The sequence below is a fragment of the Cynoglossus semilaevis genome, chromosome 12 (assembly GCF_000523025.1).
Source record: "Cynoglossus semilaevis isolate Cse_v1.0 chromosome 12, Cse_v1.0, whole genome shotgun sequence".
Classification (NCBI taxonomy): Eukaryota; Metazoa; Chordata; class Actinopteri; order Pleuronectiformes; family Cynoglossidae; genus Cynoglossus; species Cynoglossus semilaevis.
Genome location: NC_024318.1, coordinates 15,025,433 through 15,051,008, shown reverse-complemented (window position 1 = coordinate 15,051,008; position 25,576 = coordinate 15,025,433). Strand labels below are relative to the sequence as shown.

Genomic DNA, 25,576 nt, shown 5'->3' with positions numbered 1-25,576 from the left:
ATTCAAGAATCGACCATTGATCAACAAGTGCTGCTCTTATCAGTCGTCACACGTTATTTGCACACACTGTGGGGAAGACTTGTTGTTTTACAAAGAACCTTTTGTAAAGTTTAAAATACCATCCCAACTCCCAGCGACAAAGAACCTGGAGTTTAAAATACCATCCCAACTCCCAGCATGCATTTGTGAAGGATTCAACTTCTGGTCAGGTGAATTCAGACCAGTTGTAATTACAGCTGAGGGACCACCAGTATCTATATGAACTAAATATTGAGATTTTTTTTCAATATTAAAAATCCCATTATTTGGATTAGTCACGAATATAAACAGATGTGAAACACATATATGTACATTCTGGTGTTCTGTTTTTTTTTTTTACCCCCATAAATATACAGAGGTAAAGTTTTTGTTGTTGTTGTTAATAACACTAACTCACGATAAATGACTTAATGAATTAAATCCTGGTTAATCTAGGTAAGTTTACTTTAACATTTTAGGTGCATAAAAGCTGTGAAATTCCCCTCCATAAATTACTGTAGTTTTTGAACAGCTGGGTTGCAGTGACATATGGTATGATGACACTGTCAATAATAGACCAAATAGATGTGGATTTTCCCACTAACAGTACTGACAAGAGTTTCCTTCAGAACTTCACTCTTTCTCTGTGGGTAAAATCATTCTTATTTTTATCCTGTAGCTCTACAGTTCTATGGACTTTGGCAGGAAGTGGATGCTGGTTCACGACAATGTGATGCCAGGACGATTCTACTGGTATGACCATTTAAATTTCCTGTATAGCTATTAAGTGTCTAGCTCACTGTCCCTCGCTGGGTTACTTAACCCATTTTTATAACAATAATATAAAATGTATTTTTAATTATTATTATTTTGTGTTATCAATTCCTTTGTTTATATCTATGTTTCTGATGGTTAGATGGGGGAATTAATAGTATATTTTTTTGGAGGCTGGAACTAATTAATTGTTTTTCAGTTATTTTTAATGGGGAAAATTTCATCTAAATAGGAGTGGATTGAGACACGAGTGCTGTTGTGGAATGGATAAAATTTGTATCTCGGGGGTCTACTGTACTTCTATGTAGTATAAAAAATTTGTATCTCGAGGGTCTACTGTACTTCTATGTAGTATAATGTAGAACTAATGTTTGGATAAAAATCAACACTCAAATTATGGTTTATAAGCAATGCATTTGTCCATCCTTTCTGACTCTGTGTTTCATCAAACATCTTTATGTCACATTCCAGTTCACGTGTGACAGTTGACATTAGGGTGAAATATCTTTTCTATGACTGCACTGTTACCTGCAGACATATCGAGCCGAGCCTTCCTCACTCTTCGTCTTATTCTCCACTTTTCTCATTCTCTACCTCATCAACTCTCCCGGCTCCTCTATATCCCCTTCTCCTTCTGATCTTTCCAGGGCTGTAATGGGGCTGGACAAAGAATCAGATGTGGTCCACATCGAGACTCGCATCGCGAAAGGCCGTGAGTGCACCGCTGCGGTCTGCAACAGTAGCAGGACCCTCAGGACCCCTTGCCTCTCATTTACAGCGAGGTCACGGGGAAGATGAGACTCGTTCTGTTGCTCAGATTGGTCCCTGCAGTCCAGTAAACCAGAATAGGTGTTTCCTGACGAAAACCAAGAGTTTTAGCGGGCTGATTGATGTTTCTTCTCCGTAATCTCTCCCCTGTGTCTCGTACTGAACCCTCAGCTTTCCTCTTTTAAACATCGGGGGTATTTCGTCACACCAATTTCCTGCAAAAGAAAAAAAAAAAAAAGAGACGCATACTGTAGAGCATATCTATCTCCGTGCTGTGAAAGTATGTATTTAAATTGGCATTTAAACTCTCATCGCTCTCTCACGCTAACATTCTCAACCTTTTCAGCGCTGTTAAACACTGCCAACACTTTGTCTGCGGGAGACGTGAGTCCTGGCTTTGGTGTACTGCAGTACTCCGCCGCCGCGTATTCACAGTTCTAGTCGTGAGCCCATAATTTCGAGCTGAGAGCTGCTTTTGAACAGTAAAACTAAAGCAGTGTATTTATCATATCTATTTTGTAGAGCAGCTCCGGTGCATAAAAACACTGCCTGGAAGTAAATGGTTCTAATTTACTTTCTGATTGATTTTCTTTGGTCTTTTTTTCCCTTCTTTTCAGGTGCCTGGTATGTGAAGTGCAGAGCTCAGAGATGCACAGAGGGAAACAGACAGTATCTTTTCCCTGGAGACGTAGACACCAACTCACTGGTCGTGCAGGATGAATACGTCTTCACACAGGTTGGTGTAATGATTAAAGATTATGTCTCCAAATTAAAGGAAACCAGTTCTGTTTTCCATTCCTGACTCTGGAGGCAATTATTTTCCTCTGGGTTTGGTTTGGGAGTTCGATTTATTCCTATGTTGGTCTTTTACACATCTTATACACGATTTTCCATCAAAACCCCTTATATTGAGTCTTTCAAACACACCTGGTGCCCTCTGGTTCAATGTGCGTTTTGATTATATTTTTTCTCATGCCTGGTGTGTGTGTGTGTGTGTGTGTGTGTCCTTATCCTATTACTGAAGCCATATCTGAAAATGTGTTTGCTTACAGGGCGGACAAAGCCGAGCAGTTGTAAACACACTGGTTTCTATCCCATTTTTGCTCAGTGTGACTTTGAGTCCAATTAGACAGCAGCCGTCAGGGTCATTATCAGGAATTCAATTTTCAAATGTCCTCAATTGTCATTGATTACCATCCACGGCAAAGTCATTGTCTCTTTCTTTGTCTGCCCTGGTGGAGATGGTTAAAGAAACAATTTATGCAAAAATATAAAATATATAAAATAAGTAAATAAACATAGTAGAAGCTGCAGCAGTCTGTCTTTCTGTCTGGTAGATGAATAAACCCCATCCTAAATATTCCTTCTTCATTTATCTACAATTTAATCTTCCTCATGATGTGATTTTCGCAGCGGCAATGCTTCAGCCGTGACCCAGTTTCAATTTAGGCCCAGGTAATCCTCAGACATGATTGCAGAGCTGGAATGTGAGAAGGAAAATGTCCTAAATAATTTTTTAAATCGCACAAAAATGGTGATTTAATGAAACGGCAGAATCGGATTCAGCCGAGATGAGAGCGACCGTCGGGACGGACATGAGGAGGACGTTAGTGAAAACGGACAGCACACGCAGGCAGAGTATCTGCGCGAGCTCGCGGTGCCACAGATGACTTTCTTGTGACTTTCATTGCTCGGGGCAGTTGGATTTAACTTGACAAAGAGTAATGAGGTTATCGATCTGGCTACAACGAAATAAGCAGTCTTCAACACCTCCAAAGTCTCTTGGGAGAGAGGGAACAGCCAAGTGCAACATCCTCAAAAATGTGGCCTGGGAAAATGCAGCTCATTGATTTTCGATAGATTATTCCATTAGAGCTCTAATGTAGTGTGTTGGGGGACAAACACCATCCCTCTACTTGATTAGAAAATAAGCAATCAAGTAGTGTTGCCCCGCCTGTAAGTTGATGGAAAAGTGGTAGTGCATTAAGATCTTCAAGCTGCTCTGTAGATAAAGGCAACACAATCCTCGGCACCTCGAAGCTTTAGACTAATTGAGATAATTATAATTATTTCTAGCGTGTTTACTTGCTTTTACTCTGCTCGTCATTGTGCTCTGCTATCGGTGCAGTGGGAAACACGGTGAAATTGCCAGCGTTTTATCAAGTCAGTCATGCATTGTGAATGAATGCACCTCGGGAATTTTTCAGCCAAGTGTGTCGGGTTATTAACAAATGTAAAAGAAATGGTGAAAACACTTCAGTTCTCCAAGCTTTTGAAAAATAATAATTTTTCGACGATTTCTAATCATAATATCGCAATTATTTTTATGTCCAGCTTCTGCGATACTCAGAGCAGGGTATTGGAAACGTGCGTGTATTTCTGTGTCCAGCGCAGTCACGTGTAGCTTGATTCGGCTGCAAGATTTCTCATCTCAGAAAAAGCTAGAGCTTAAGGTTAAGCGTTAAATTAAAGTTACTTAAACGAACTACGGTATAACAAATTTTAATGTTCTTTAATAATCTGAAAACAGTTTGAAAAGTCTTGATGTTGACGTTTGTTTTTTTTATCCTATCAGTGTTGAATGGCGTACTTTTAGGTTCAACAGAAGTAGACACTACAAGAGGTCCTCGGTTTATGACGTCCTCGAGTTACAGCGTTTTACGGTTACGTCCTAATCACCCATAAATTTATGACAAACATCTTGCAAACAAATATGTCAACGGGTTTGTTCACATTCTTTCGTTGGTGTTGTTTTGTGGGACCTTTATGTCCCACTTACAGTCCAACGTGCGGTGAAAAAGGAGTTGCGTTGCACTGTTAGAACCAAATATTTGTTTAACCTGTGGTGTTTTACAATTTGATTTATAGTCACACATTTAACAAAAGTCAATTTTCATGTGGAACACTGACAACATTATCCAGTGCACTTGCCCATCAAGGCTTGGAACGCTGCGTTCCCACTTGTTCAAGTAAATGTGCCCACTCGGGCGAGTTTATTTAATTGGATTTGTGAGGTGTGAACACAGACGTCCTGAACATGTTCATAATAATGAAGCCGGAACAGCAGTGTCACAGTTACTCACGATGGAAACCTTTAAAAACAAGTAATAACAGCTACTATAAACGCTGAATTAATTTGATATTTTTTGGTCTAAATAGGAAGGAGGTTAACGGTCACAGATCCAAAGATCCTTAACAGTATTTCACAGGACCACTTAAAGGAACAAAAAAAACAATCAAATCTACCAATGGTCAATGAACACTGAACAATTTGTCTGTTTTTGTCTGTGGGAGGAATGTTTACTACCTGAAGAAAAGCTATAGTCCAGCGGAAAAAACAAAAATAACAGAAACCACTATAAGCACTGTATGGACTCCTATAGTGCGGGCCCTAGAATAGTCATTTGTACACTTATTACCAAAATCAGTAATAAAAAAAATTAAAAAAATTCAGTGGGTCCTCAACTTACCTATGGATTTTTTTTAAAAAAAATAAAAAAAATTCAGTGGGTCCTCAACTTACATCAGAATTCCATTCTTATGGCACTACGTAACTTCAGTCAGAACTCACATACTGTACATGAGTACCTATGTCACAGCCCTGTGCTAACACAGTGGTAACATCACCTAGGACATAAAACCATTGGAACAAACAACGTCGGAATGATAAATGTATGGGAGACGGTGATGTAAACATGAAATGCCTTGAGTCGAGGAAGTCGTAAACCGAGGACCTCCTGTAACTGAACTGCAGAGCTGAACACAAACAAATTAAAACGATGTATGTTCTATATACTCTGTGTGTTTTTAGCATAGTATTGTCAGCAAAATTCCAAGGTGACGTTTGACACATGTTCTCTGTCTTCAACCCAAAGGTGACCAAGGTCGGACGACCCAGTTACTTCGTCTCCTACATGAGAGAGTCCTTCAGGCAGATGCAGTTGCCTAAATATTGTCTACCTAAGGTAAGATATGAACTAAAAGAAAGATAATGTTGTTCATGTTTCTGTTTTTTTTGTTTTTTTGTTTTTTTTCCAAAGATGCACTCACATAAAAGTGCTTCTGTTGAGCTTCTCATAAATATGTTCTCTCTATTTTCTGGCGTTCACCTGTCATTTTCATTCTCTATCCATCTCTCTCTCTCTCCCTCCCTCACCAACACCCTCCAGGACATGCATATCATCAGCACAGATGAGAAGCAGGTTTTTGCTGCAGTCCAGGAATGGAATCAGAACAACACTTACAGCCTGTACATCTCAGACTCCCCGGGGGTCTACTTCACCCTTTCATTAGAGAATCTCAGAACCAGCAGAGGAGCCGCAGGTAACCTGCTGGTCGACTTCTACAAGGTGAGTTGTTAGTCTTACTCATCCACCGCTGCTGTGACAGCGCCAACAATCTGCCTGCAACTGAGGCAGAAAATATCTTTTCATCACAAAAGCTGTGAATGTAATTAAAGTTACATTTATCTTAGTCTGTTAATTACTGTTGTGTTCACTGTGCTCAAACCGATAGGTGATTTTAAAATAAAATAGAAGACCCAACGAGCAGCATAAGCAAAACATTACAGCTTTTTTTTAAAATGAGACTTGATTTGAATTAAAAATGCATTCTTTGAAAGCACAGCATTTCTCTCTGGCTACAGTGATGTGAAGAAAATAGTACAAAACATTCAACACCGTCTAACCTTGGCCCGAAACATCATCATTTTTACCTTATCATGAAAAACATATTTTCTTAAAATCCAACTAACTTCACTCTGCAATCCAATTATCAGATTAGAATTATCAAAAATTATATAAAAATATCATATATATATATATATATTTTTGTTGTTGTAACATTTTTTACCTGGAGTCAAAGTCTCCATTCTACAGAGACCCATGCAGTAGGTTTCTGGTTCAAATCCATTACCGGCAGCACATTTGACATCCCTGGCACAAGCTGGTCTATAAAACAGTGGGAACTAATATATTGCCCAGTGATTACTAGTAATTAAAAGTGAACAATGAAATACTAGAACCCCCTAGTATTTCTATCAACAGTATACATATACATGTAAATAAGTGATTTATCAGCAGCTCAACACCTCAACAGACTGCAGTTTTCCATCATTTGTCATTGAACACACCACACAGAAAAGCTCCTGTGCATTTCTCAAAAGCCAGTGAAACCCGGCTACAATTTTTCGAGTCACGGCACATATATATCATCAGGAAAAACCCTACGGCACACCACCAAACAAAAATCTCACAAAAAGTATATGTAACGAAATATAAAAATCTTCCAGTTTAAATGACCTCATATTTGACTAAAATTTCGGCCTGTTTAGTTGAAAAAAATGCTGATACACTGGCAGGACGAAAGAAAGAAAGACACTCAGCCATCACTCACTCAGCCACTCAGCCATCTGCTGCCACCTAGCAGAAGAGTATTTAATTGTCCTTTCATGCTTTGACGAGCAAAGAGAATATTATATGCAATAAATAAATAATAGTTTTCAGTCCAATTAAGTGAATTTTGGTCATTTTCCACGGCACACCTAATGATCTCTCGCGGCACACTAGTGTACCCCGGCACAGTGTTTGGGAATCACTACCTTAATTCATCACTTTGTTCTAAAGCTGTCCATCATCACTTAAAATATTTGTCTAAGTGTCTTTACATATTTTGTACACAGTGCCACTGTGTGTTAAACACATATCATACATCACCAGGTCTCCTGCTGCCCTAAAAAACCTTTGATTCTTGCTGCTGTCCTTCTGTCAAACAAATTCGCCAACACCCGTCTCCACCCACTCCACCGTCTCCACCCTCGGCCTCGCCTCTTTACTCCATTTCATGTCATTAAACAGAGCTGAGGCGTTCAAACCTGCCTATCTTTCCTTTCCTATGTTCCTCGCATCTCCACCTTTTTTTCCACCTTTTCCGTTTTTTTTCCACCTACAGCACTATAGCCGCTGCAGACCTACACCTGACTCAATTCACTTCAATTTCAAAATGTAACATTGTAACAGAAAAAAACAAACTTTTCCCACAACAACTCAAGCCATCACACCAGGACAGTTGCAAGTAAAGCTTCCGATGCTCTAAAATTCCAAGTTTTGTTTCTATCTGTGATTTAATGATGTTGTATGGGCCAACAAAAATATAGCTGCCAAATAGAGTAGACTACATTCTTTTACCAAGGCCAAACAATCCCACGTGTCTGACAAGCTCTTCTACCAGGGAAATAATTGGAAAAAGGTTATTTTCTGGTAACTTGCAATAGGAAAAACTACATTGTAGCTGTTAGCAACATAAACCCCATATCTCATTAAGGCTCTTTTGACAGTGACACGTATATGGGAAAATGGTTGAAAGAGCTGAAAAGCTGACAGCTTACATTAAAAAAGTGATTTTTAAAAGTGCGGTTTGTGCTCCTTTATTGAATCTACGAGGACATGTAATGGATGTTTCTCTGGTCCACGCTGCAGCCTCCCACTAAGTGTGACTCCAATTAATTCTGTACTTTCTTACCACTAAATCCAACTGACTGACAGAAACACATTAACAAACACAGAACGAGTCGAGACACAACCCCTTCGCAGCACTGCTAAAATGTCTTTCTGATCAAAAAAATAAAATGAGGACAAAATATTTCACAAACTGTAATTCCACTTCTCCATCACAGGTTGAAGGGATAAATGGCATGTACCTTGCCAACAAACTGCTGGATAATCACATCAAGACCTTTATCACCTACGACAAGGGACAAACCTGGGCCCTGTTACCAGCGCCCACCAGCGACGTGGCTGGAAATAACCTTCACTGCATTCTGGTGAGTGCCATGCTTCGAACAAGACCCTGGTTCCAGCAAAATGAAGTTTATGACATTCATCAGGGGTTCGTGGACCGTCATTCGTGCCCTGGATGCTGTTTGTGATTCAAGACCGCATTTGCACAAGGCCAGGTCCTAGCTCCAGCATCAGATTGGCTTTATAGCCTCCCTAAATGGCAGAGGAGATGCTTGACTGGAATATCGTGATTATCATTATAAGGCAGGGTGTCATCATGTTTAGTTTCAGGGGTCCAGACTTTCCATTAACCTTTGTGATTTAATTTACTACCCGTAGTCCCACTGGACTAATGAATGTGAGCATACACTGAGTTATATGACATGTTATTAGGTAGCCGTGATTGTCCCCTAATCCAGTCGCCGTGTCCTTTAGAGACTGTTGGATTCAGTCTATATTGTTGAGTTAACAGCAGGTTACTGACTTCCCCTGCAGTTTCACACATGAGACCCCCCCTCTCTACCTCCTCCCCCAACGCTCGCCTGTTTGAAAAGCCTTATTGATGTTTCTCGCCGGCTTCAGTCTGAGAGATGAGAGAAATGATTTGAATCAATTTTGTCAGTTTTATCAGTGCATCTTGGGGAATTTTTAATTACATGCCTTGTTTGCTTTGGAAAGAAACAATTCAAATGCCCTCTGCGTCCTCCAAGCTTTTCTCTTTCTTTTCGTGTCTTTGTTTCTGCCGGAGAAAATGAGAAACGGAGCGCCTTTGTTTTATTAGTGATCTGAAAATATTTGCTCTTTTCACTTACTTGAAAGAATTGTTAGAAGTCAGAGCTGATTCTAATTGTTTCTGTGAAAAAATAATTTGTTGGATCTGTACGGTTTCAGCCTGTGCTGTTCTGTTGACAGCCATTCTGTTCGCTGCATCTTCATCTGGAGATGTCGGAGAACCCTTACACATCTGGACCCATCACCAGCAAAAAGTCTGTGCCGGGAATCATCGTGGCCACAGGTTGGTGCACATAAAGCAGGGTCCTCAAACTTTAGGCCCATCGGCCACTTTTCTAATCTTGCCCGCAAGTAGATGTCAGTAAAGATTTAATTTTGCCCTGGGGGATTTAAAAGAAATGCCGATATCCGATCTGCCGATATTGTCCGGGGATTTAAAAGAAATATATAGTTTTGTCCGATAACTTTTTGCCGATATCCGATCTGCCGATATTGTCCAAACACTTAATTTCCTAATCCGATTTCAACCTATACTGATATATGCAGCCGTTTGGGTTAAAGGGAGAGTACACATTTAACCATGTACAGTGGTGTGCTGTGTCACAATGACAAATAATAGTTTCACTTTCACTGTCACTTCAAAACAATGTTTAAGTCACACTTCATTTGTCGAGATCGGGTTTTTATTATCGGGGATAAACGATAACGATTCTTACAGATATTACATAATTAAGCTAATATCGGCCGATAATATCGGCTAGCTGATATATTGTCTGTATTGAACATCAATAACTGATGTCGCCCCCTACTGGGCTGCATAGCTGAATAAATCATGAGCGTCCAACCGCACAAACACATTTAAATGTGTTTTTTTTATGGAGATTTTAACACTAAGATTTTAACACGCAGGAAACTGAAGGTGAAATAAAACTCAGTTTGTGTAGGTGTAATGTAAAGTTTGCTGATAATATCAATGCTTTTGTGCTCAGGGAATATTGGAACAGAACTGTCCTCCACCAACCTCGGCATGTTTATAACATCTGACGCAGGAAACAGCTGGAGACAGGTAACAGCCGTGGGTGACCACAGACAGCACGTCCTCACTTAAATAATGATACGATATATATTTACCAAACATATGCTTCTAAACTTCACACCTGTGCAGATCTTTGATGAAGAGCACAACATTTGGTTCCTTGACAACGGCGGGGCTTTGCTGGCCGTCTTACACGCGCCGTCGCCGATTCGTCACCTGTGGTAGGTGCAGCAACACACTTCAGCGCCGGCTGACATTGTAATTACTGTGAGTGGAGTCCGTGGACGCTGCAGTCATAGCAGGCTGTTACAACTTGGATGTGAATTGAGTTTTTTTTTTTAAAGGAAGGGGTTTGGGGGGGTCACGGCAGGGTGATGCAGTGTATGATTACACTTAATGCTGATGGGCCGTGTTTGCATGATTACTGTAGCGCCTCTGCAGCGTGCAAACAGAGGCAGAATCATTTCCAACAGGAGAGAGCCTGTTAGGGCTTTGTTCTCTTTGTGAGATATGATGGTTTGAGTGCTTTTATGTAAATGAGACGGTGGAAATACGAGCCTGAGGACGCCCTTATAACTTCCTTATACAGTGGCAGCTTTGTAACACTGCCTACTTTGATGTCCCCGCGCGACACAGCCCCGCGAACACTGATTTAACTCTGAAAAAGCATTGATTCAAAAGCCCACAACTCCGTACGTGTCGTTACGATCTTTAACTTGTCTTCCTTTTGTTGTTACATTACTGTAAAACGCAGAAGGTCAAGCGTATTTGTTGCTGTCGTTAGGTCTGCTGTTGAAAGGGCTTTTTTGTGTGCATAAAACGTGTTTTATGTTCTTGTTCTCAATAACGCAGGAATGACCCAAATCTGAAAAGACACGGAACTCTATCCAGTGACCAATTTCACGTCTGTGCTCTGGCTGTTTAATGTTGTACAAATGAACCTATTTTTAACGCAGGGTCAGCCTTGATGAAGGGAAAAAGTGGGACCGTCACAGTTTCTCTTTATCACCGCTGTACGTGGACGGAGTTCTAATGGAGCCGGAAGCGGACAATCATATTCTGACGTAAGTGGAGACATCACAGCTCTTTTAAATGTAACATTTTCTTATTCGTCAACATGAAAGACAGGACTCGATTCACACCTACCTGTGGAAGTTTATCTCTGCGTGTTCTCCCGTCACATTTGCATTTCGGTGATTTCCTCTTCAGGTTCTTTGGCCACTTTGGTCACAGGTCAGAATGGCAGCTGATTAAGATCGACTACATGGGTCTCTTTAGCAGGAGGTGCATGGACGGAGATTATCAGACGTGGCATCTGCACAACAAGGTGACAGCAATAATAAACATTATTGATTTCTCTCCAGTGTCAGTGCAAAGATTATCATCCACTGCAAACATACGCCTATTTCTAATAAAGCATTGTGTGTCCTTGTTTGATAGGGAGAGCTGTGTGTGATGGGGGAAAAGCAGACCTTTATGAAGCGCATGCCAGGCAACCGTTGTATGCTGGCCCAAGACTATTCTAGAATCTATTCCTCGGAGCCCTGCCTCTGCACAGCCTTTGATTTTGAATGGTAATGACTTCTCCTCAGGTGGGACTTAACTGTAATACACTCGTCTGTCCTCGGCGCTTCCTCAATTCTTTCACTGCAGGTTTACAAAACAGCATTTCCTCTGAATGTTTAATTGAATTGTTTCTAATTAAGAGCGCCTTGTAGACATTTGTAATCTGGAAACACAAGCGGTCGTTCGCTGGACTTCATTTGCCTTAATTAACTTAGCACCGCATACTGTATTTGCTGGATAACAAATATGACCGCTTTCACGTACTCTAATTACGGTCAGGAAGTTGTAGCCGCAACTTCTTATTGGGCCGAATATTATTAAGTGACTTGCTGGAACTCAGATAATAATCAATAGAAAAAATAATTTAAAGTCTCATGGGTTCTCTTCAAACCTGCTAAATTGTGTTTTCTGACAGTCCTGTTTACAGTTGTGCTCTTAAACTGTGCCATTAATCTTAAATTGTATAGCAGCCCACCAACCAGAACCTTTAAAATGGAAAACAGATGATTCGTGTCGTCGTGTTTATCATGTCATGATGTGTCATGTTTTTTGGCAGCGATTACGGGTGGGAGCGCCAAACGGATGGGAAGTGCTCCCCTGCTTTTTGGTTTAATCCTAATGGCGCGACTAAAAGCTGCAGCAGCAGCCAAAGCTTCCTTAACAGCACTGGGTAAGTGCCCTCAGTCTTTAACCCGTCATTTTTTTCCCCCCAGCCTGTTTGTCACAATGTCTCCAGCACAAACAGAAAATAAAGGTCTGTGTCTTCAATGGTTCAATAACAAAGACTCAGAGTACAGCTGGAAAACAGAAACCCTCACTGTGTCCCAGGTCCATTATACAGAATAATGCTGAGCAGGTGTTGAGTGTGCGATGCATTTACACTTGAAAAGTTACAAACTTTTTTTGGAATATTGAAAAGGAAGTAAACAGAGCAACACTAGCCTAAATCTGCTGTTGGTAAACACTAGCTTTCTAAAAATAATTGCAATGAATAAACAACAAAAGAATACATTTCAATAAACTCCATGGTACATTGTTGAATTTTAAGTTGAAAGTTAGCATGAACGGAATAATTGAATTTCACATTTTAGTTTTATTTTATTCAAGAAACAGTTTTGTATAAATATATGAATTAATACAGTAACTTCTGGGTGTCAAATATATTCAATGACAACAGAAATGTTGTTATGCCTTGAATTGTATGTTTTATTTGCCTTTCACCAAATTGGTGATATATTCCATTTAAACCGAATATATCGCTATAAGGCAAGAACTGCTGTTAGCGACCAATTAAATTCAATTTGTTGAAATTAATGACTGCGACAGGCTCTGTTGGTCAGAACAGACGAGTACAAAAGAAAAGGTAAAACTAAAATTAAAGGTTAATTTTAGATGTATTATTGTTGTCTGCAATTTAGAAATAATAAAATAAAGCAACATATTTAGAACTTTCATCACCGTCTGGATTGTAATATTGTAAAAATATCAAGAGAAATGTTTTTGCACAAAGGGCCAAGAGCAGAAACTGCTGAGTGTCAGCAGGTGTCTTCAAAGCTACAATGCTACATCACCAGGAGTGAAGCACCCTCCTGAACACAGTTGAAGTTAGAATAATTACCGCGTAAGAGTCGTAGTAACCGTTTCTCTCACGTTACTGTGGCTCTTGGCTTCGTCCCACGTGAAGGGAGTGAAAACTGTGACAAATAGAACGCAAAAACAATTAAATAAATGATTTAATATAAACTTAATATCTTTAACATTGAAATTATACACTCACGAGTTTGACCGTCAGACACAGTGTAAGGTTTTGGCCATACAACCCATGCCGACAGCTTCGCCTGCTTCCGTGGTGTGTTGAGAAAGTTATCAAAATAAAACCCCGCACTTCAAAATAAAAGTCTGGTTAAAATTATGTCCATGTCATTTCGAGATACTTATTTTTAATTACAATTTTAGTTTATACTATTATATATATATAATATATTAGTGTGCTAACTTATTTGGGAAAATGTTATGAGTTTACTATATTTAGGAGAGTAGTCAGTAGCGGCACTGCCTGATTTTAATGAATGTCTTTGGGGCGCTCTGCAGGAAATCAGCTGTTAAATGTTCTTTAATTGCTCGACTGATATGGTGCAAAAAAAAAAAAAAACAGGATGATTGGTCATTAACATAAATCCTGCCGACTGTATTATAATTGATGTCTTGATGCTGTCAGTGTGTAACAAGTCACACTGAAGTGACAAAAAAAAACCATCACATCATTATATGATCTGTTGAAGGTATCGGAAGGTTTTGTCCAACAACTGTAAGGAGGCAGGGAAGAATGTGTTCTCACCCAGAAGACAGGCGTGTCAATCTAGACCACCGCAAGGTCTTCGTCTGTCCACCAGTCAAGGAGAGCTCAGTGCTCCTGTTGGAAGCAATGTTACCTTCATGGTGTACCTCGACCAAGTAAGTTGTATAACCTTAAATTGTTGCATGGGAATATAAAAAAAAAAGTTCTGTTTTCTTTCATTTTCTTCAGCTTCAGGCATAACGCTGGCTCACCCTCACAAACATCATTGTTAGTTTTCAATAACACCTGTGTTATGTGATTGGCAGAGCACGCCTCTACCTTGGCAGTGTGATACAGTTTGTGAATTGAGATGGCCAAAAGGCTGAGGAGGATGGTGCTGTTCTGGCAGGTGTTTGATTAGAAACCTGTTTGTGTTGCTGGGAAAAATTTGGAGTTGTTTCAGAGCATCCTGAGAACAACACACTTTTAACACTCACAAAACAACTCTAATGGGATCCACTCAGATTCACCCTAATGGATGGAACATAGAAATAGCTGTGCCAAAAATGTAACTACGACTACAGGCATCCAGAACAGCATCGCAGGTACCTGGTAAATACTCAAATGCAAAAGTATTAACAAATATGACACTTTTTTTAAAAATACATCCCACGTACTAGAGAATTCACTATTACATTAAGACAGTGGTTCTCAAACTGTGGTATGTGTACCACCAGTGGTTCGCTAGCGCTCTCTAGTGGTACGCGGGGAAAAATTCATATTTTCACATTTACATTTTCTACTGAATAAATCTGATCTGGTGGTACTCAGAGAGCTCAATGTTTTCTCAGGTGATACAGAGTATAAAAAGTTGGAGAACCACTGCATAAAGAGATTTTAAGAGTTCAACTTATTTATTTTACTTATTAAATTCAAAGGTACATCGTCTGAGAAGTAGGAATCCAAATATTACATCATATAGATTTGGAGACGTGAATATAAAACAAAATTAATTAGAAAAAAGTTTATTTTGAAAATAATTTTTAACTGTTGTGTGTGTTGAAAAAGAATCCTTTATAATTTAATTTAATTACGGCAATTTGTTTGTCAACCTAAGATGATGATTAAGATGGTGTCAGATACAAAAAAGCTCTTATTTCCAGACACTTTGCTGACCTCCTCCACCTCTCCTCAACTTTTCACAAAGTTGTATTTGTGTCTCTCTGCTTTCTCCTCAAAACTGCCCACAACACAAAGTGTTTGTGACACACCGATCTGGAGAAACATCTCAGCCCGAGCACTTAGTGCGGAGTTGTGTCTTCGTCACTAGGCTGCGGTCCAAAGTCGTGTTGACAGATGCCATGTCTTACCGTCTGTTCGCAGGGAGACTCGCCTGGAACCAGCATTCATCTAGACTTCGGGGATGGCATCAAGATCATCTACTCTAACCTGAGCAGGACAGATGACGGCATCAAGCACATCTACAGAACCACTGGGATTTACAGAGTGACAGCCACGGCTGAGAACAGCCAGGGATCTGACAGAACCACGATGTTTCTCCATATCACCAGTATGTGAATAGGAAGTCAATCCTGCAGCGGCGCATGTGGCACGAACAATATCTCTTTCATGGTCATTCACTCCTGCTCTGCTGAATGTATTTCAGCCACAGCTGCAGTAGTTTTTATACATCTCAGTTTTGAAAGAAAAAAATGCAAAAGTTTGTACCTGAAACTCCATACACATCCACTGTGATCTCACCCACACTGATTTGAATCTATGGTTCTGTGTGTGTGTGTGTGTGCATTTCATTTGTAATATTCAGATGCATGTGTTATGTTGTTGCCCCAGGTCCAGTGGAGCGTGTATATCTCTCCATTCCTATTGTAGCCATCAGGGGGAAAGAGGCTAATCTGACTGCAGTGGTTTGGCCAAGTCACAGCAGAACATTGACCTTCTTCTGGTGGTTTGACAACAGCTCCGAGGTAAGAAGCTGCACCTCCACCCACCATTCCTCTCTCGCACACTGGTCCTCCGAGTTTCCTGCGGTCCTTTCCATTCTCCAGCTCTTCTTTTAATGTCTCTGTTTCGTCGTAAATCTATAGGGCTCTAACGCAGATGGTATAAAATCTCTCTGCACATGACAGCCCCGTATCTCCCCGGTACAGACCGGTCATATTTATTTATCCTGTCGATTGTGCTCGCTGCAGCAACCTCTCATTATGCAGTGCGTCAGGGGCTGTATGTTCACGAGATGCTATATTCAGCCGAGAAGAAAATGAGCTTCCTGTGTAATTCACAGTTTTTCCTTTTGAAATCCAGCCCATTATAACCTTGGAGGGAAGCATCTCATACACATTTCAGAGGGAAGGGAAAAACAAGGTCACGGTCCAGGTAGCTTCTGGGAGCAACGTATTGCAGGATTCAAAAGTTATAACAGTCAAAGGTGAGTGACTGAGACTGAGTCTTTCAATTCACTTAAAGTGGTGCCATATAGTTACATGAATATTCAGTGGGAAAAATATGATGCCTGTTGGACCGTTTCGCATGCATGATGTCAGCCCTTGGACCTATCTAATGAATAAGATGTTGTGGTATAAACGAACATGAGGTCCTGAGGTGCAATTAACGTCAAGGCGCACGTTGCCAAATGAGAAAAGACAAAACTGCACATCAGATTAATGAAACCCTAAACCGGAGCGAGCGCTCATTGTTTGATCGCTTTTTTTTTCCAGAGACCTTTCGGTCGCTGCTGTTGTCATTCTCGCCTGCACTTGACGAACACAATCCTGACATCTCTGAGTGGAGGGAAGACATAGGCCGCGTGGTGCGAACAGCTCTGTCACAGGTACATCAAGTCGCGATTGCTCTGAGATCTTTCCTGGAGCTCGCAGCAGGCACCGGTGACTCTCAAGGTCGTTATTATTTCATACCTGTTTGCAGTATTGATACTGCAGTCATAAGGTTTTATGGCACATGGGTGAAATTTGTTCTGTTTATAGTTTGCCCGCGGTATGACGACTTCGACCAGACATTGTCGTCTGAGGATAATTTGAATAGAAGCTAATGGTGGTGCGATAGTCACTTCTCCCGCTGTCTTGGTGTGAGCTAAAGCAGAAACCTCTGTGTCAGCATGGTTAGAGCTCCCCACTGTAATGTCATTCCTCTGCAGGTGTCTGGAGTAACTGAAAAGCAGCTGCTGGTGTCCCTGTATCCAGGACTTCCAACGACTGCAGAGCTCTTCATCCTGCCTGATGAGCATCTATCGACTGAGCACAAAAGAGGGCGGGAGGAGACTCTGGACATGGTAAGAAGAAAATAAGACTACATTAGCTATCATCAAGATCACTATCAATCAAAACACGAATCAAACACTAATTAAAAAAGTGGTCTTTCTGGTAAGAATAGCAGCAGCAGCAGTAGTACATAACAGTAGTAGTAGCAGTGGTAGTAATAGTAGTAGTAGCAATAGTAGTAATACTAGTAGGAGTAGTAGCAATGGTAGCAGTAGTGGTAGCAGGAGTAGAAGTACGTAGCAGTAGTAGCAGTAGTAGTAATAGTAGTAGTAGTAATAGTAGAAGTACGTAGCAGTAGTGGTAGCAGTAGTAGAAGTACGTAGCAGTAGTAGCAGTAGTAGTAATACTAGTAGTAGTAGTAGCAATGGTAGCAGTAGTGGTAGCATCAGTAGTAGCAGTAGTAGTAGTTGCAATAGTAGTATTAGTTGTTCTTGTAGAAGTACATGATAGTAGTAGTAGTAGTAGCAGCAGTAGTAGTATTAGTTGTTGTTGTAGAAGTACATAGTAGCAGTAGTAGTAGTAGTAGTAGTAGTAGTAGTACTGTATAGAAGTAGTTGCTTGTTTCTGTGGTGAGATCTGGCAACCCTGATGCCCAGCCAACAGATCTACACAGATCTACAGGATCCTCTGAGTGAATCAAATGAATCTCTGCCTAAGCAGCCTGTTCTGGGGCAATGGAGAAAAACCTGTGTGTATCCATAAATATGTCCACATAAATAAATCTGTGGTAGCTGAGATACAAACCGTCTTCTTGCTCTAAGGCTGCAGCCTACAGTTATCACACTGTGCGACCTGCCTACAACAGTTTAATTATATATTTATGTTTTTAATTACGTTCTGTTGAGAGCACTCATCAATCACGTGGAAAAAGCATTCGCTGAACCAGAATTCTGACAAACTTAATGGAAATAGATTCCAAAAGGAAACACCTACTCATTAGAGTAGCTGCGAGAAACCTGCCCGTCCCACGAGACAGCCGGAATTAATTCACTGGTGGAAAGAGATGTTTGCTTTCCTAACTTTTCAATGTCATTTAGGAAAACAAGATCTGCTAGATAATTAATCATGTTTAACTTACAAAAAAATACTGCTGTATTGCCTTAAAGGTGGATTACAAAGAAATTTTAGGTTAGGGATAACAATTGTTAAGAGTAAGTTTCCTCCCAATTTTACCCAGTAGGGGGTGCTGTAATGAATTTCGAATGTATCTAAAGGGCAGTTGCAATAAAGGTTTCACCACATACCACCTTCAAACATTTGTCTTGGAGTACCACCAGTATAACTAACTAAGTACAGCAGCAGAGACCAAACCACAAAGAAGATTATTTACTCTAACTACCCTCCGTCCCTCCATGGGAATCAGATTCCTCGTTTACAATGGGAGGGAATTGGAGTGTCACAGGTCCACATACCACACATTGAGAACCACTGGTAAACATGAATCTAATCTTGTTAAAGTTCAAATTTAACAAGCTTGGTCCCAACTTTTCACATTACATTTATTTACATACATAGATAAAGTGCATCCCGAGGTCAAAGGTTAATTATAGCTGGACAAGCAGAGGTGAAGCTGCTGCAGCGAATAGCTGACACAGCCACAAAAGTCTTATGGTTTTCTTAAGTTTCTTCTTAAGTCTTAAGTTTATAACAACATTTTGTCTCAAATAAACTATCTTGTTTTGTCTGTTTCTTCTTCTTATTATTATTATTATTTTCCACCATTCCCCTATTCATCTATACATCAAAACATGCACTCATTTGTCTTCTACCAATTTTCTTGTCCTTACATCGCAGTTTTTATTCCAATTGTCTGTTAATACTGTATAATTCAGTTGTGTTGCTACCACTTTGATCCCTCGCAAAGGAAATTGCAAGTGACAAATCAAACTCATCGTGGAGGTTTTTGAAAAGGTCGGAGGAAAAAACGAGAGCCGAGAAAAAGCCACGCGCGCACAGGGAGTCATGCAAACTCCATAAGGAATGATGGGAAATCAAATCAGAGGTTCAAATGACCTACAGACCGGCAGCGGTCCCCGGACCAGGGGTTGGGGAACCCTGGTATGGAAGGATGTTTCACTTCATTACAGTAACAAAGGAGACATTGGACCAATGACCTGTCAGCTGTGACCTTTGGTAAAGGGATGTTTAATCTTAGGGACATTTTTATTTATTTGCTGTTGTACTTAAAGGCAGTGCATTTTCTGTTAATCCGATCTGTGGGTCATGTGTCGTGCACAGACCAATCACATCTGCTCTCGGTCATCTAACGAGAGGAGCTCACGACAGAGTCGACGTCGCTCCGTGTACAGAAGTCCACCGAAGGCTTGCAAATAAAATTTGGGGCCAAACAAATCAAATTGATTAGCTCTGAGCTCATCTCATAATGTCTTTTTGTTCTGTTTTTCTACGCCCGACCCAGATTTCAGACATATTTGTCACTGCCCTGAACCAAGGCCTGATCCAGTTTGAGCTGAAAGCCGACGTTCGCATCGTTGTGTACATGACACAACAAACTCTGGGTAAGTTTGATCCCAATCTTATCGGGGACTTTTTTACATTTTAAACTCCTCCTCGCAGCAGTTAAATAAAAAGACAGACAAAAAAAATTCCTGGGGCTTAATTTATGCCAGTTTAATACAGTACGTCTGCACACCCACAGTGCATTTGTTCTGCTCGGTGATCTGCAAAACATTAGCCATATATCTTTCCTGGGATGATGTGACATTAGATTTTATCCCAAACACTGAAAAAAAAAGAAAGAAAAAGAAAGAAATGGCGGCAGAGACGTTAGTTTCCTGAGAGTGAGTCTGATATTATACTATAAATCAGAGGATTTGAATTTCAATGACAGCTCTTCACATTTGCCCCGGAGGCAGTAAGATGGCAGTTTACCCCTGAAATCAGCCAATCAATGACGTGATTGACAAAGAAAGCGCTTGGTATGCACCGAGGAGTTCCGCAGGGTCACCGCGTCATTAGCATATCGTAAAAACGTGTCGATCAAGCCGCGCGGCTTTACCCTTTTCATCCACCTCCAGATCTGTCTTCATTTGTGTCTGCATACAAAGGTCTGGGTTGCCTTTAAAATGATCCAGAAAGGTCATAGACTTTATGGGCTTCTCTTTGAAGGCGGGAGCGATGGGCAGGGAGGGGGAAATATTCCCTCTCAGCATTTAAAAAGGCATGACTATGCATAAGCTACACCTGCATGATGGACCCCAGGGACAGACAGCAGACCTCCTAAAGGTTCCTTTTCACACCCCGAGGGAATAACATGCGGAGAGCAGCTCCTCAAACTGTGCCTGCAGGTGTGACATGGCATGTGGTAATAAAAGTAATATCCTTGAAATAAGACATGGCTGAAGGGGAAAGGGATTTCAGGAGATTTGTCTCGAATAAAATGTGACGGCAGTTTGACATGTTTGTTTCTCAGCGCCTCTTGTGGATTCAAACTCCATCCACAGCGGGTCGGCCATGCTGATGCTGCTGACTGTGGTGTTGATCGGTGTGGCTGCATTCTTCATCTACAAGTTTAAAAGGTCTGTTTACCCGGATTCTAGGGAATCTGGTTGTACTTTAAAAAAAAAAAAAAAAAGATAACCAAAAAAATTATTGATTTCGCTGGTGCCAACACAGAGGTTTTTTTTGTTTGTCCTGCTACGTGTAGGAAAATCCCTTGGATCCATGTTCAGGCTGAAGACAGTCAGGAGAAAGATCCAGAAGTGATCAGCACAGTGGGTCAGAACGACAACATGTCCAAGGTCAAACTCAGTGAATTTCCTTCTCCAAAAGAACTCGTGGTGAAGGACCTGGAGCCAAGGAGCCGAGTCCACACAGGTAAGAAGCACCCCTCCCACAGGAACATACTGGTACTAACAACAACAAAATCTACATTTATTAAGGTACAAATATCTGAATATTTCCGTTTTCCTAAGTTTTGATCTTCACCAGATTTCAAACTTTTTTGGCTTGATATTTGGGATAAATTCTAGGACACGTTACTTCACTGCGACGGTACTTTAAACTCCCATGTGTATCAACTAGGTATTACTAAGTAGATCGCAATCTACCAGTAGTGTTACGTTCAGCAAAACCAGGAACCAGGGCAGGACCCAAATGCAGCACCAAGGAGACAGACTTCAGCAGCAGAGAGTTTAGTCACAACAGGCCAGACTTAAACACATCAATCTGGAACAATGCACGGGCAACGAGATGGAACTTTGACCAATGAAGGGAGGTACATATACAGTACACAGGGCAGGCCAATATCGGACCACTAGGAGGTTCAATTCGGGCCACTTGATGAATTTGGAAAGTAAAAACAAAAATTTCCCATTCATTTAAAAAGTAGCTCCTAAAAAAAAAAAAAGCCAAAAAAGTGCGGACACCCCTTTATTAGAGCGTAACGGTGTAAATAGACGTATATATAAATATATATATAGGGCCTTCAATGTGTTTCAATATGTTACCGTTTAATCAAATTCAATTTCACATTATTTAACGCAATTGACCGCCCTATAAATAAATTCTATTTAACGCAATTGACCGCCCTATAAATATAAATATGTTTTTTTAAGAGCTCTCTGTGACTAAAGTGACTTTAAAATAGCAAACAGCACAGCTGGAGCGTTCCTCAATGCAACATATTTTACACAACGCTCTCACCTCATGTACCGAGGTGAGAGCCAACTGTGCACTCTCCAGATATCACAGCAGCAAGTAAACGTTCTGATGCACTGACAAACACAGCGATACAGTTTCAATGAGACCGCCTCGCCCCCCTGCTGACGGTCTTGGACTACGGCAGCGCTGCAGCGCTCCTGACACATACATGTGGGCTAAAGGCCTTTTTTCTGGTCACTCAGCACTTCTGGCTTTTTCTCATTTCTCAGCTGTTTATTCTCTTCCCGGTCCTTGCTGACCAGAGACAAATTAAACCCTGGTTTCCTTTCTTCAAAAGCATTTACTTTTAAAAAGGCAGCGCAACGAGAAACCTTCTGATTCACCACTCACTAGATTAAATTAATTTACTGCCTGCTGTATTCATTAATACCCCGTTACCTGTGTGATCCTGCTTTATTTACTCAGGGTGATTAATGGTGTAATCTCACTTGTAAAAATAACAGTGTTGGAAGATTAATTTTAGCTTGAAAAATGCAAAAAGAAAATGATCGGGATTATCTACCACCAAAGTCCTGCGATAGAGAGTTTATGAAGGAATATTAAAAGTAAAGTATTTATTTATCTAATTTTGTTTTACCTTTTAAACTAAATCAAATGCACTTCCTATAATGAAACGAGAAATAAGTTCAGCAAAGCTGGTGACGAACAAATAATCAGCACTTTAAAAGACACACCTGAGAACAATAAAGCCTGTCATTAAGTCAGTTATCGCCTAATAAATGAAATATACTGTATGTCTGTTTGCTGAGGGCGGGGAAGGGGCTATTTTTTGTGTGCAGATTAAACAAGTTAAGATTAAAATGAAAAGTCTGCAAACAGATCTGTTTGAATGTCTGTCAGTTCTGTTATCATACAACACACTGGATATATAGTACCGTTGTTTTACGGACTATAAGTCGCACTTTTTTCATCCTTTGGCTGGGTTTGGGACTTATACTCAGGTGGGACATATATAATAAAAATATAATTTCCATCACACTGACAGCCACTAGAGGGCACTCTAGGCTTGTGTACCACTGAAAATTTACATTTGTTATTTCCACACTGACAGCTGCTACAGGGCACTGGAGCGACTTATAGTCCGAAAAATACGATAGTTGGTTGTGAATCCCCATGTGAACTCTTTCTTTCAATTTTTCATTGTTGACAGAAAAAAATTTTTAGGGTTGTAGCATTTTAGAGCCACCTGATGTGACACTGATGTGTTTTTGAGAAGAACACACACAGACAGAGACAGACGGAGAGTGAGGAGGGGGGGGTTCTGGATTCATTAGTAAGATTCAGCTCTATATAAAGCAACATATCCAAATGAGCGACAGAGGTGAAGATTAAAATGCCACCTTTGTCGGCACAATCAGAAAGACTTCTCCTGTCACAGCAGTCCCATCTTATCAGCCCCTGCATCGGCACCGACGACATGCCCGTGCAGGCTCTGTTCCTTTGTGCAAACAACAGGGGGGTGAGGGGTTCAACAAAAAGGCCTAGGTGACAAATTTATAATTGATAGTTAGTGTACGTACAAGGCATTTGATCTTCAGGCAGAAGAGATTAGAGGAAATCTAAATTGAACTTTTAATTGTCTGATTGATGGTTCAAAGCTGCTTTTTCTTCTCACCCCCTAATGAGTGTCGCTCAGAAAAAGCCAAAATACCACAGCTGCCGGGGGGGTTGAGGTTTAGATTTGAATTTGAGAAAGATTGAGTGTCTGTGTATTTAGTCTGTGTTTTTTGTCTGGTTTTGTTTTAGGAGGAATTGGAAGAAATATGGAGAGAATCGTGACAAGGGAGTTCCCCAATTGTACCAATGTTTAAAGACGTGAGCTGTGTGACGGAGTGAGTACCGATTGTTGTGTTACGGTTGTACTGAAATTGTTTGCTTTTTTCGGCACTGTTTTCCAACCTATTTATTTTATGTTACAATAATCGCAGCTCTTAAAAAAAAAAGAAAAAAAAAAGTCTTGTTTTTATCTGTACACACATAGAGTTAGTATCTAGTGATAAACTACGACGATGACCAGGCTCAGGGGTCGGTGATTTGCTGAAACCGGCCGATAAAAATCACAGCACCCAACACTAAGTGTCCGAATAACGTTACGATTCTCTCGTCTTTTTTAACCACTGCCTCGGTGTGACAACTACTATGGCCGTGTTGTGAATATTCTGCTGATACTGGCAGTTTTTTTTTACTCTCTTTGACAGCAAGTCTGGTTCTTATCGTATTAAACCGTATGTGAGGACACTGCACAGATAGAAGGCACACACTCATAGTAAAAAAAATATCTGGGAATCACAGTTGACGGGCTGCCGTGTGAAACAGTCCCGGGGGAAAAGACATATTTTAAATAATGTAAATAGACAGGGATAGTAGAGAATAAGGTGTATACTGTAAGGTGTATACTGTATAAAATATACTCGGTAAGTTGGATCAGCTATCACTTTATATGTCACGAGATACTTTAAAGACATTTAGCCTTTTCAGGTACGTCGTTTCGTCATCCAGGGCTTTAAATGTTAAATTGTTGTCACCATGGGCGGAACACATTGACTGCCTTATATAACTAGAGGTCTTTGGGTTGTAAATATAATAAATCTATGTTACAAAAAAAAGGTCAGTCTGACAAATGTGAATGTGCATCTCATGTGTAGTCGGTTTCACTGTGTAAGATGTGTAGGAAACATGGTGCTCTCTCCAAGACCAGGGGAAGTCAACGTGTACGTGGAGCAGGCTGGGGGCTGCGTAAACCGACTGAGCACTGTCATGAATGTCATCCTGCTTTACTGTAAAGTCACCAAAACACATCGGCCAGTGCTTTGTTTCCACACGGTCACACCATCTGTGAAAACACATAAGATTTAGGACAAGAATCTATGAACCTTTAAGGACAAGAGTTATTAAATAGATGAATAGATGTTTTTAATAGTAATTCCCAGGTGCTTTTATAACAGAGCCTAAAGTCGAAATTAAATAACATACACATTAGGGTAGTAAATACAGTGGAACCTCAAGATACGAGCATAATCCGATTCCGTATCGTACCTTACACGTACGCTACGTAACTTACATAAAATTAGAATTAACTTAGCTTAACTTCTTTAACTTTATTTACTTATTTATTTATTTTTCTTGAACTTAGCTTAACTTAATTCTTTAACTTTATTTACTTATTTATTTATTTTTCTTCAGCGGACACCACACTCATATTTATCGACAATTTCTTTCTTTATTTCCATGGTCATCATGCGTTTCTTCTTCTTCTGCCATCCTTACCACTCACTCTCTAAGGACTCATCACTATTATGAAGGATAATGCACAAAATAGAGAGAAAATCACGATAGATAACGCAACAATATGAAAGACTCATATTGGAGATGTGTACGGAAGTCGACGAACACGTAAGTGAATGGTGCCACCTAGTGTCAGCGTCTATAAGCGTGCTCGTATCTCAAATCTTTACTCGTATCTCAAAGCAGAAATTTGCTCGAAGGCTTGCTCGTATCTCGGAATACTCGTATGTCGAGGTTCCACCGTATATGTAATTTATAAATATATTAGACAGCCAAAAAAAAATTAACAAAATAAAATGATGAGAAAACAGCATAACACTGGAAGCCACATGTTACACATACAGGGTTTGGCATGGGACAATCA

General features: G+C 40.3%; 1 protein-coding gene across 2 annotated transcripts; it reads left to right on the top strand.

Moving 5' to 3' along the window:
- Window positions 1-701: 701 nt before the first annotated feature.
- Window positions 702-25,003, top strand: LOC103387670 (VPS10 domain-containing receptor SorCS3-like). 2 transcript variants are annotated; one of them, XM_025061222.1, is made up of 23 exons: window positions 702-771; window positions 1,440-1,504; window positions 2,178-2,296; window positions 5,436-5,525; window positions 5,730-5,909; window positions 8,234-8,380; window positions 9,249-9,351; window positions 10,058-10,134; window positions 10,234-10,325; window positions 11,061-11,168; window positions 11,314-11,431; window positions 11,545-11,678; window positions 12,227-12,340; window positions 13,953-14,124; window positions 15,332-15,518; window positions 15,800-15,933; window positions 16,271-16,394; window positions 16,684-16,796; window positions 17,121-17,255; window positions 19,664-19,763; window positions 20,678-20,783; window positions 20,912-21,081; window positions 23,674-25,003. In XM_025061222.1, the coding sequence occupies exons 1-23, from the start codon at window positions 710-712 to the stop codon at window positions 23,736-23,738; spliced, it is 2,715 nt and encodes a 904-aa protein (XP_024916990.1). In that variant the 5' UTR covers window positions 702-709; the 3' UTR covers window positions 23,739-25,003. The 2 variants fall into 2 exon arrangements, with proteins under 2 accessions (XP_024916990.1, XP_024916989.1); XM_025061221.1 differs by lacking the exon at window positions 23,674-25,003 and having other exon boundaries at window positions 20,912-21,762.
- Window positions 25,004-25,576: the final 573 nt, after the last annotated feature.